Source organism: Primulina tabacum, chromosome 9 (assembly GCF_025594145.1).
Source record: "Primulina tabacum isolate GXHZ01 chromosome 9, ASM2559414v2, whole genome shotgun sequence".
Classification (NCBI taxonomy): domain Eukaryota; kingdom Viridiplantae; phylum Streptophyta; class Magnoliopsida; order Lamiales; family Gesneriaceae; genus Primulina; species Primulina tabacum.
The window spans coordinates 19,895,043-19,907,147 of record NC_134558.1 but is presented as its reverse complement, the minus strand read 5'-3'; the positions used below and the strand labels follow the sequence as shown (position 1 = coordinate 19,907,147).

The window sequence follows — 12,105 nt, the reverse complement described above, 5'->3', positions numbered from 1 at the left end:
GGGCTTTTCTATTCTTTGTGGTGCCCCTTCTGTGATGGCAATTGCTGTATTTGCTTTTAGAATCTTCATGGGTCCATCAGTTATGACATACCATATGTCATCATCTTGTGCTGCTAAATGATCTTGCATTCTAATTTTCCAATCATCGAATTCTTTTCTGGAGAACATAGGAATTTTGTTGAATGAAGTCATGCTAGCAAGTTTATATATCAAAAGTATTCAAGAACAAGATTCACCCGCTCTAATACCACTTGTTAGGATCGGTTAACGTATCAAAAGTGTTTAGAAGGGGGGGTTGAATAAACACTCACAATTAAAATTGATCTTTTCAAATTTTGAGTTCAGTTTGGTGACAAACTGATTCTCGGAATCTTGTTGATCAATATCAATCAGTTAAACTGAATCAGTTGCGAAAGGTAACTGACTGAAAGATAGAATACAAAAATAAAATGCGCAAGGGTTGTTTCTGGATGTTCGGAGATTTCAATTACTCCTACGTCACCCCTTCTATCACAAGGATAGGATATTCACTAAAAGACTTTGATCAAATACAAGAATTGTACTGACCACTTCAGCTTGGACTTAACACTGCCAAAAACTGAAACTCTTAGTATAACAGAATGTTCTCAGTGCTTAACTGATCTTAGCACTATCGAATTTCAATTATTATTACAACTTGCTTGTAAGCTCAAATTGTAGCCTTAACTGCTACGAATAAATCAAGTAAGAGGTGAGCTGAGATTTTGACAGAGTGACAGCAAGCTTTTTGATTAGTATTCACTTCGTTGTTGTTTTTAGCTGCTCTTCTGTCATATTTATATGCTTCTTTTCCAACGGTAACTTGAGATAAATTTGAATCTATGTATCCGTTGATTTCCACTTCATTATTCTTTGGACTTTGTTTGCAGCGTCTTAATTGCTTTAGCCGGAATGCGTTGTTCTAGGTAGTCTTGGTTGTGGTGCGGCGTTTCATATTCAGTTGTAATCTGTTATGTCTCTTTTTCGGTTGAAAGTTCTTTCCCGAGACATCTTCAGCTGAGAGATACTTAACTTTAAGGCATTCGGCTGGATGTATTAACTGATCGGTTTCCAACTGATCAGACAGTCGATTTCAGTTATTAAGTCCAGTTTCTGAGTTCAGTTGGTTCGTATTTTCAGTTGGTTTATCAGTTTGTCAAACTCCAGAATTTAGTTTCCAACAAAAAGACCACTAAAAACGAGATTTGAGATCCCAAAAATTGTTTCAAAAGTGATCCAAACATGATTGCTCAAACTTCTACACATCACACATGTATTTTCTCGCATGAAAACATCGCAACACATAATATGACTAAATCGATGCATGAAAAACAGAATATACATGCCTTTTGATATTTAAAACTCACGATACGGCGATACCGAAGCGGAGACAGAGCGAGGCTTGATCCGGGACGAACGTGACACTATTTTCTTGCAATAAAAATCACCCAAAACTTGCTGGAAATTCAAAAGGGAGGGGCGGCTGCTCTAAGGTGGAGGAACCCTAGGTTTTTGCTCTCCAAAATATAAAAGATCTGAAAATAAAATGTGTAGGTGTGTGTTGTGTGTTTTGGTGTGTGTAAAAATATGTAAGTGTGTGAAACATGTGTGTGTGTTTTAATTAGGAGAATTTATTGCTAAAATAACTAATTAAAATGCTAATAAAAGGTTAACTCACACTAACTTTAAACAAACTCCTCAATTAAAATAAATACACCATAATTTTATAAAATTCTCCTTTTTAACAAAATAAAATGCACGAGGCCAACTTTAAAAATTTCAAAATTCTAAACTCACTAAATACAAAATTTAAGCTTTAAAATGTTTAAACTTATTAAATTAATTAATATGCCCCAACCTTAACTTAAAAAATAAAATACCACGTAAAAATATGCCAAAATCGTCACCGGTCTCTTTTCATCGATCTCGCATCGAATGATCGTCTGAACATGAAACTCGATAAAACAATTAACGTGCATCACATAAACCTTAAAATAATGCAATTTAATAAATCATACATCACTAAAAACCATTTTAAATTTAAATAAATGATTTAAAAATTACATAAATACATGGGTTTTACGTGTACTGATTTTGGGCTCTACATGAAAAGCTGACCATGGAGTTGGATTTGCTTCCAAAAAATGTTCCAGAGGTGTATGCTCATATTTCAAACCGTTTGGTTGAAGAGTTGACTGCGATGAAGATTGAAGAAATATCACAAGCATTGTCCAAGGCCGTGTCTCATTGCTTGAAGACAGTATTGTGTAAAACGAACCAGTCAACCAACAAAGAGAAGAATGTAAATGAAAAAGAATAGAACCAAGGAAGCAACCAAGTTCAGGGAAGTAATCGATTCACTGAACTCGACCAGGGAATGGGACATTCAAAGGTTGGTGATCCTGGTCGCCCAGAGTTCGTACTCCTAAACCAACAGAAAGAAAGGTACACACCACCACATAAAAGGGAGGAAACTTTAGGTGGAAAATTTCGGCCATATCCACGTACAGATGTAGCAGGGAGTTCGAAACAACCTGTCAACCAATTCCATGCGATTACTAATCATTTGTATCAACCAGGAATGTATGATGATATACCATACTTGGGTTATCAGGGGGTTGATGGAAGTTTCCAAGGATGGAATGCTGGTAATACATGGGCTCAGAATCGGGGGGAAAACTATTATCACCATCCACTCCCCAACAGAAGTGCATCAATGATCGATCCTAATATGGTGAGAGAAACTGTTCAAGAGCTATATGGGCCAGCTTTGAGACATATAGGCCACCCAGAGTTCCATAAACCATATCCAGACTACATAGACGTGAATAACACGTACCCAAGGGGTTATAGAGTTCATGATTTTAGTTTATTCTCTGGGGAGGATGGTCAGTTCAGCATGGAACATATAGCCAGGTTTACCATCCAGTGCGGGGAATTAGACAACTTGGAGAACTTCAACAATTTAAAGTTACGGCTATTCACAAATTCTCTCACAGGGACTGCATTTGCCTGGTATGCTTCCCTCCCAGAAATTCAGTGATGAATTGGCAAGAGATGGAAAGACAATTTAACATTCAATTCTAAAGAACAGAGCCAGAAGTGTGTATTGCCGATTTATCCAGAGTCACCCAAAAGAAAGGAGAATCTGTAGAGTCTTTTATCGACATGTTCAAAAAGATGAAGAACAGGTGCAAGGTTTTCCTACCTGAGACCGAGTTCATGAAGATGGCACAAAAAAGGGGCTGGATTTTGAATTAATGAAGAAATTCCAAGGTATGGAGTTCATGGACTTCTTTGAGCTGGCTGCCAAAGTTGCTGAATAAGAAGAACTATTGCGGGAGGAGTCGTATAAAAAGAGAATTGCTATGAGGTCTTATTATCGAGAGGTGGAAGATGTGGTATTGGCAGAAATTTGATCGGCTAGTTCTTGTACAGTTCCCCTGCTAAACAAGAAACCAGCAGAACCTAAGAAGAAGAATAGCCCCCAACTCCCCAAGGATATGCAGTACACGTTTAATGTGTCAAAGACCGATAAAGTTTTCGATTTCCTCATAAAAGAAAAATTCATCACTTTTCGACCGGATCACAAGGTGCCACCCAAGGAAGAGCTGAAAGGTCGAGAATATCATAAGTACCACAACTCTTACAATCATGCTACTAAATCTTGTTGGGCTTTCAAGAATATTTTGCATGATAGAATTAACAAGGGAGTCTTGAAGTTCGCTGACAAACAAGAGTCCATGGCAGCGGATGATGATCATTTTCCCCAGTAGCTTATGTTAATGTAAATGTGACAGATTTGAGAGATCTTCTCAATGAGAAAAGAAGCCGATCCTTTGCAGTGAAAGACCGGATAATTAAAAAATGCTAGGGTTCCGAAGGATAAACTGTTTGAGGCCACTGGAAGGTATAGTACTGATCGAGTAAGAACAGTTCAGCAGCGTTTTCCCAGAAGTGTTGGTGAATCCGCGGCCTATAGGCCGAGGGACCAACATTTCTTTGAGAGACCAGTGCCTAAGAATCAATGGTTCAGAGGGGAGTCATCTCGCAATCAGTACCAAAGATACTCGAACAAGAGAAACACGTGTAGAGTTGAGTCTCCAAGGACGGAAATCAAGAAAAATTCAGTTGACCAAGGTAGAGAGCGGCGTATGAATGAAGTCTCAAAAAGAAAAATGATTGGGCAGGGGAGCAAAGCCCAAGTACGTCCTTCCTGCCAGATGCGAGTTCAGTGAGTCTTGGAGAGTGGCCCAACACAAAATGTTCCCTAGGCCACTTACTAGGACTCAAAAGAGACGACTATTGAGAGAAAGAGCTATTGCAAGAAGGGAAGATTCCGCTAAGTTGAGAAACGAACCCAAAATTGATATTCCAGTCAAGGAAGATCAGGCGGGGAGTGGGTCTAAGTTTGGAAGATCGGCTACTGAAGATAAGTTGGTGGACGATGATGATGATTTTTTAAGTGAGGAGGATGATCACGGAAGAAAAACAATCAACTTTTTTTGTTGAAGAGTTCCACATCATTGTGGATTGTGCCACATGACTGGTAATACTACCAGAGAGGTTTAAAATGATGGAATAAGAGAATGGAGAGTTGGTGCCTAGGGAATCAGTGGAAAAGGGAGATCATGCAAATAAACTCCTTGAAGGAAGTTCAAGAGTGATTATGAAGGAAGACCACCCAAATAAGCCTAAACAGGTGATACTTGAGAAGCCTACACCGGCCATTACCAAGCACATAAGGCCATTGTACATCAAGGCTCATGTCAGTGGGAAGCCAGTGTCTAGGGACTTGATTGACAATGGCTTAGCTGTGAATGTTCACTACAAAAAAAGGCCAAACGACAACGGTTTTTAACCGTTGTTGTAGCCCTTTTAAAACTGTTGTTAAAGCCCCTGTTGTTAAAGGGTTCGCTCAAAGATAGCGGTTTCTCACCGTTGTTGTAGCTACAATTTGCGACGGTTTTTTAAAAACCGTCGCAAATAATATTAGCGACGGATTTATGCCAAACCGTCGCTATATTTAGCGACGGACTTTATGGCAAACCATCGACCATCGTAAATAATATTATCGACCGATTTATGCCAAACCGTCGCTACTTTAGCGACGGTTTGCCATGAAGTCCAAATTAGCGACGAGTTTTTCATTATTTCCATCGCTAATATTTTAGGTAAAATAAAAAAATACTTTTAATAATTTAACAAATTTAAAAAATTACAATCTTACTATGCTAACAATATTCCTGATCTTAAGTAACACTTAAAAATTTACCAAAAATTAAAGCGAAAAAATTTACCCTAAATCGAAACTAAAATCGTGTAAGAGATAAACATTTTAAGTGTTGTGAAATTGTAAAATTGTGTAAGAGAGAAAAATTTTAAGTATTGTGAATTGGATGGAAGAAAATGGATCGAAAATGCGGGTATTTATAGACAGTTTGCGACAGTTATTGGTAAAAAAATCACTAATTATGTCGGTATTTTCAAAACTGTCGCATGTTTAAATTTTGCGACGGTTTTTCTTATAACTGTCGCTATATTTAACGACGATTTTCGCAAAACCGTCACTAATTTAAAAAATGCGGCAGTTTTACTTTAAGCCGTCGCTAAATTTAGCGACGTTTAAATGAGCGACGGTTTTCATAAACCGTAGCTAGTCGCTAAATATGGCAACAGTTTATACAAACCTTTGTTGTTTGTCCAAAAAATACGCTAATCGACAACGGTTTTCTAAAACCGTTATCGATTGTTCAAAAAAATACGCTAATAGACAACGGTTCATAGAACCGTTCTCATAAACGCTCAAAGACAACGGTTTTAAAATAGAGAGCGGCATACCAAAGATACTCGAACAGGAGTTTTAAACTTTCGTATGTAGTCTTTGACACACAGGCGTTAAACAAGTGTTGGCTGAAAGGTGCTGCCTTCAGTCTAGGCTAGGAGTTCAGTTGAGACAGCAGTGTAAGTCCTAAGCTGAGTGGGTTTGTACAATTAGTTGTATAAATCAAATTATTCTAGTGGATCCTACCCGAGGCGGTAGAAGGGGTGACGTAGGAGCAGTTGAAATCTCTGAACATCCATAAACATATCTTTTGTATTTAATTGATTAACTGCTTTTTTCGAATTGACTTGATCATTTAGAGCATCCGTCAGTTCAATTTTCATCATAACTGAACTGACATATGCGACAACTGATTCTTTTCTTTTCAGTAATTCAGTTTACATAAGTTAAAATATTTTTTAATCTAACAGGTTTCTTCACGAAGAATTACTTCGAGTTTCTTCTCGATTTAATTCATCGATCACTACAAAAAAAGGCAAAAGACAACGGTTAAAAATCGTTGTCGTAGGTCAAGTAAAACCGTTTTTAAAACCCCTGTGGTTAAAGGGTGCCCTCAAAGACAACGGTGAAAAACCGTTGTCGTAGACGTCTAAAGACGACAGTGAAAAACCGTTCTCGTAGCATTGAAAAATCGTTGTAAAACTAAATTTTGCGACGGTTTTTCTAAAAAACACCGTCGCTAATAGCGAAGATTTTTTATACACTGTCGCTATTAGCGACGATTTTCATATAATTTCCGTCGCTCACTAGCGACGTTTACTCATTTTCCGTCGCTAATTAGCGACAGTTTTAAGTATGCTTTCCGTCGCTAATTAGCGACGGTTTCTCATATGATTTCAGTCGCTATTGTTTTTCGTAAAATGAAAAAATTTACTGTTATAATTTAATAAACCTAACAAAAAAACCTTACAATCTTACTAAATTAATAATATTTATAATTTTTAACACTTAAAATTGAAGTGAAATGAAAATCGTGGAAGAGAGAATAATTTGGTGTGGGAAGAAAATGACTAAAGATGCGGATATTTATAGAAAATATGCGACGAATTTGGTATAAACCGTCACTATTAGCGACTGTTTTTCATTAAACTGTCACTAGAGGCGACGACTGTAATAAAACCATCGCTATTAGCGACAGTTCATCTAAACTGTCGCTAATAGAAAGATGAACTTTCGCTAATAGCGACGATCTATTAAAAAATCGTCGCAAATATTAATTTAGTGACGGTCGTTTCGTCGCTAATTTAAAATTGCGACAGTTTTATTGAAGCGACGGGTTTTATTTTGAAACGTCACGAATTTAACAATGCGACGGTTTTATGCACCGTCGCTAATTTAAATTATTGTAAAACCGTCGCTAATATTTAGCGACGATTTTTCTTTAACCGTCGCTAAATATTAACCGATTTTTTTTAAAAAAAATTAGAAACTACGATAATGTTTTTTCAAAAACAGTTGTCGTTAACCAAATAAAATAATAAAAAACGACAACGTTTTAAAAAACCGTTGTCGTAGTTAAAAAACCATCCGAAAGATAACGGTTTACACAAACCGTTGTCTTTGACCATTGGCAGAATCTTATATAGACAACTGTTTTTGAAAAAACGTTGTTGTAGCCTAAAAAACACATCCGAAAGACAACGGTTTTTAAAAACCGTTGTTGTAGCCTAAAAAAAACGCTCATAGATAACGGTTGTTAAAACCGTTGTAGCCCAAAAAAAAACTGAAAAACGCTCATAGACAACGGTTGTTAAAACCGTTGTTGTAGCCCAAAAAAAAAACTCTTAAACAACGGTTTTTAAAAACCGCTGTTGTAGCCCGAAAAAAACGCTCTTAGACAATGGTTTTTAAAAATCGTTGTCGTAGACACATCAAAGACAACAGTTTTAAAGGTTTTTTAAAACCATTGTCTATAAGCGGGTTTTTTAGACTATGACAACAGTTTTTGTTAAAACTGTTGTTTAAAGAAAAAACACAACGGTTTTTATTAAAACCGTTGTCGTATGAGTGTTGTTGATTAGTATTTTTCTTGTAGTGGATGTTAACATTCTTAGTATACGAGCTATTTGAAGCTCATCGGAGAATATAGTGTTTGAAGCATCTTCGAAGGTGCTAGCACACAATCCTTCAATTGGTATCAGAGCTAGTTGTTCTAAGTAGAACATTTGAAGAAAACTGTGTTTTAAATCATTTTACTTTAAAATAGTGTTAAAAAGTTATTTAAAAGTATTTCATACTATTTTCAAAACTATTTGAAAATTTTTATCTATCACTCATTGCGAAGGGTTGAGAGGATTGGCTCTGCAAGTAACATTTTCGCCACTTCTCTAGACTCCAAGCTTTGGGGCTTTAATCAGCCTGCAGGGTTCTGAGCTTTACCTGTCAAGATGCACAACTAAATTGTTTTGCGAACAAGGTTTCAGCTACAAAGCCTTCCAGGTCAGATGTTCTTCAGACGAAACTCATCCATGCTGGGACGTTGGTTGATTTAATCACTAGCTGTATTCCGCTTGAGCCCAGTTTGAGTTAGCTTGACCAGTTGGTTAGTATAGAGATCAAGTTCAAAGCAAATTAGCTCGTTTCTCTAGCAAATGAAACTCACGAACAATGCAACATTTCAGACAGTTAAGACAATCAGTTGTTGGTATATCCAGTTCTGTCATACATAAATCGATTGATAACTGATGTTATTTAAAATATGCTATTGAAGTAGCAATTTTCCTTATAACTGATGTATGTTCTAAAATGTAAAATACAAGGAAGTTTATTTGATTTAATAAACATCATGTTTATCCAGTTGTGTTTCGTTGTGACTGATTGAATATTTCCAAACTTCTTGTATACATTGCTTGAATGATTATAATATCTGAATGGGTGCTTAGTTAAATTTTTTTTCTCAGAGTTTTTAAATTCAGTTGTTGAGGGGGAGTTTTCTTACCCTCAAACTGAAATTGTTCTTAGAATTTTCTTAAATTCAGTTCTTGAGGGGGAGCGTTTAACGACGTTTAAATGTACTAACCCTCAAACTTTAAAAGTGTTTTAATTTCTATTTACAGCTTTAACTGTTCAAGTTTTGTGATCATAAAAAATGGGGAGATTTTTGGAATATTTCATGTTCGAAATCTTGTTTTTAATGTTAGCAAAACTTGTTATTTTGTTACTAATGATTTATCGCAGTGCGCAGGATACTGTAACTGATCAGAAGCCGAACTGATCAGTTATCTCGCCTAATTGAAGCTTTCGAGAACGCCAACTGATAGTGTCAACTGATTGCCCAAGCTGAATCAATCCAACTGATGTATCGAAGAACAGTTCAATCGATTGATCAGTGGATAGGTAATTCAGCAGAAGACCTTCAGAAGCCCAGCCAGTTGATGAAGTGCTACTCTGATGGAAAGTCCAACTGAACCACTGTAACCAATTAAGCTGGCGAGCCAGCTGATTTCACCAGACCAGTTCAAAGCATCAATCAAGAATCAATCAGTATGGAGAACACGACAAGATTATTCAATGGAATCCAGTTGTGCGCACTGAGTAAAATATTTGTACTATCAGTAGTACAATTAATGGACGTTGCAGTAAAGATTAAAGCCGAGAGATTTTTGGAGACTTGTCGGAAAAGTCGAGACACAAAATCCTAGGAACGAATTCAAGCTGCAACAGATACAATTATTGAGTCTCACTGTACGATAAGTTTCCCGCCTATATATAGAATATCAGTGGAGACGAAAACATATAAAAGAAAAAGGAAAGAGTGAGAGGAAAATCAAGAAGAGAGAGCATATCAAGAACACATCAATTCAAGTGAGAAAAGGGCATGCTTAATGCTTATCGGCTTTCAAGAAGCAATGAGCCCAGAGGGGCTCTTCAACGTGTTTTTAGCTTAGTTTAGAAGCTCATTTTCCTCAGTGTATGAGAACACCTTTCTGGTGTATTCCTTGTTCAGTTCCCACACACACACACACTCATTCACTCTCAAATACTGTCTTGCACAAAGACGTTGAACTTGTGTATGTTGTCTTTGACTAACAGATGTTAAACAAGTGTTGGCTGAAAGGTGCTGCCTTCAGTCTAGGCTAGGAGTTTAGTTGAGGCATTAGTGTAAGTCCTAAGCTGAGTGGATTTGTACAAGTAATTGTATAAATCAAAGTCTTCTAGTGGATCCTACCCGAGGTGGTAGAAGGGGTGAAGTAGGAGCAGTTGAAGTCTCTGAACATCCATAAACATATCTTGTGTACTTAACTGATTAACTGTTGCTTTCAAATTGACTTGATCAGTTAGAGCATCCGCCAGTTCAGTTTTCACCATAACTAAACTGACATATGCGACAACTGATTATTTGTTTTTCAGTTATTCAGTTTACATAAGTTAAAATGTTTTCTAATTTAACAGGTTTGTTCACGAAAGATTACTTCGAGTTTATTCCGCTTGGTTTTTAAACCAGACTCGATTTAATTTATCGGTGTTAACATTATTAGAACACGAGCTATTACAGTTCATTGAAAAATATAGTGTTTGAAGCATCTTCGAAGGTGCTAGCACACGATCCTTCATTATATTTTTAGCTTCATGTTGTAAGATTTTATTTAAGGTAGGCCTTAGAGCCACTAATGTAAATAATTGGTGGTTATGATTCAAAAACAAAAAACATTCAATTATAGTTGGCCATTAGGCCCATTTTATCATATTGGATTCATTTGTTTCGATAGAGAACAGGTGAGGAAATAATCAGGAGCGAGGAGTTTTAAGCCAACATATGGTTTTGCTTGAAGTTATTGAAGTGAGTTGGGTTAATTGGATTAAGAACGAATAAAAACTCATTCCCAACATCCAACACACAATATCATATACAAATCCATTTTCATTCCACATCCATCACCCAACAACGACGACACCAAACCAACAGTCAAGAAATATAAAGTGGAGCCATCTCATGCAAGAATAACAAGTATACGTGTAGGCGAAAAATGGGTCCAACTAAAGTGTAAATGCGTATATGTGTATGCGGGAAAGGGGTCCGACTGAAGTGCAATGCATAAATTCTGGGGACGAGGGAGCCATCTTGAGTGGATGCAGCATGTAAGAGCACGTAAGATTTGAGAGTTACCTATGTTTCAAGATACCCCAAATGACACCAATGCTTAAGTGTCAAGTGCACCAGGGAACTGAGGCCAACCCATGGCCAATCTCAATCCAGTGATACCTGTTATGAGCAAACATGCCAACACTATATATATATATATACATATATATATATATATATATAAAACGAGAGTGGGGAGTTGATGCCCAAGAAAGAGAGTGACGAGTTGATTTCCAAGGACATACATATCTTAGTAGGTATGTTAGAATGGAAGCTACAGAAGCAGACATGCAATACAAGGCCATCGGCATGAACAAATCAAAGGATCCATTTGAGATTGTTTTTGAGGAACAAGAGGAATCACCACCAGATTCCCCTGTTGGTCTTGATGAGAACGAAGCACAAACTTCATTGGGTCACATTCGTGGAGATGTTGATGCCAGTGCTAACGTTCATACCTCACAGCCTTCAACATCTTCAGCAGTAATTGTAGCCATAGGCACTGTCGGTCCAGTTTCCAAACCTAAGGAAGACGATGATGATGAGGAAGAAGAGAACATGGACGTTGAGCTTGGAAAGCTGCAATATAGTGGCGATCCTGATAAAGTGGCTAAGATGCAGACTCTTTTAGCTAAGTCTACGGATGAGCAAATAAGTCGGCATGAGTCATTTAGAATATCTGGATTTTAGAAATCTAATATGAGAAGGCTACTAACAAGCATAACTGGAATTGCAAAAGTTTCAGTACCCATGACCATTGTTGTATCTGGAATACGAAAAATGTTTGTTGGGAGCTTATTGAAACAACAAGAATGGTAATGTCAGAGAGAAAAGAGCACAAACGACGATGTGGAGTTCTTGTGAGTTGGGTGATGAAGTAACTTAGAAAATTTGAGATTTGGCTTTCACATTAAATGGAATTCGGAGATTTCAAAGTATGGATTTAGAAAAATGAGATTTTCGACTAGATTTTGGAGGTTATTCTGTGAAGAAGAAGAAGAAAGCGAGCTTTTGAAATTTTGAATCTGGCTTCACTGAATATTGGAATTTGTCTTGGGCTTTTTCCGCTTATGGGCCATACATGGTAATAAATAGAGTAAAAGAATAATATACAAGCATAATGGGCCAATGCTTACAGGGGGCAATTGTTTGGGCTAAA

General features: G+C 37.0%; 1 protein-coding gene across 1 annotated transcript; it reads left to right on the top strand.

Moving 5' to 3' along the window:
• Window positions 1-11,250: 11,250 nt before the first annotated feature.
• LOC142504609 (transcription initiation factor TFIID subunit 11b-like) lies at window positions 11,251-11,732 on the top strand. The gene has a single exon (XM_075617478.1). The coding sequence runs from the start codon at window positions 11,256-11,258 to the stop codon at window positions 11,634-11,636; it is 381 nt and encodes a 126-aa protein (XP_075473593.1). The 5' UTR covers window positions 11,251-11,255; the 3' UTR covers window positions 11,637-11,732.
• Window positions 11,733-12,105: the final 373 nt, after the last annotated feature.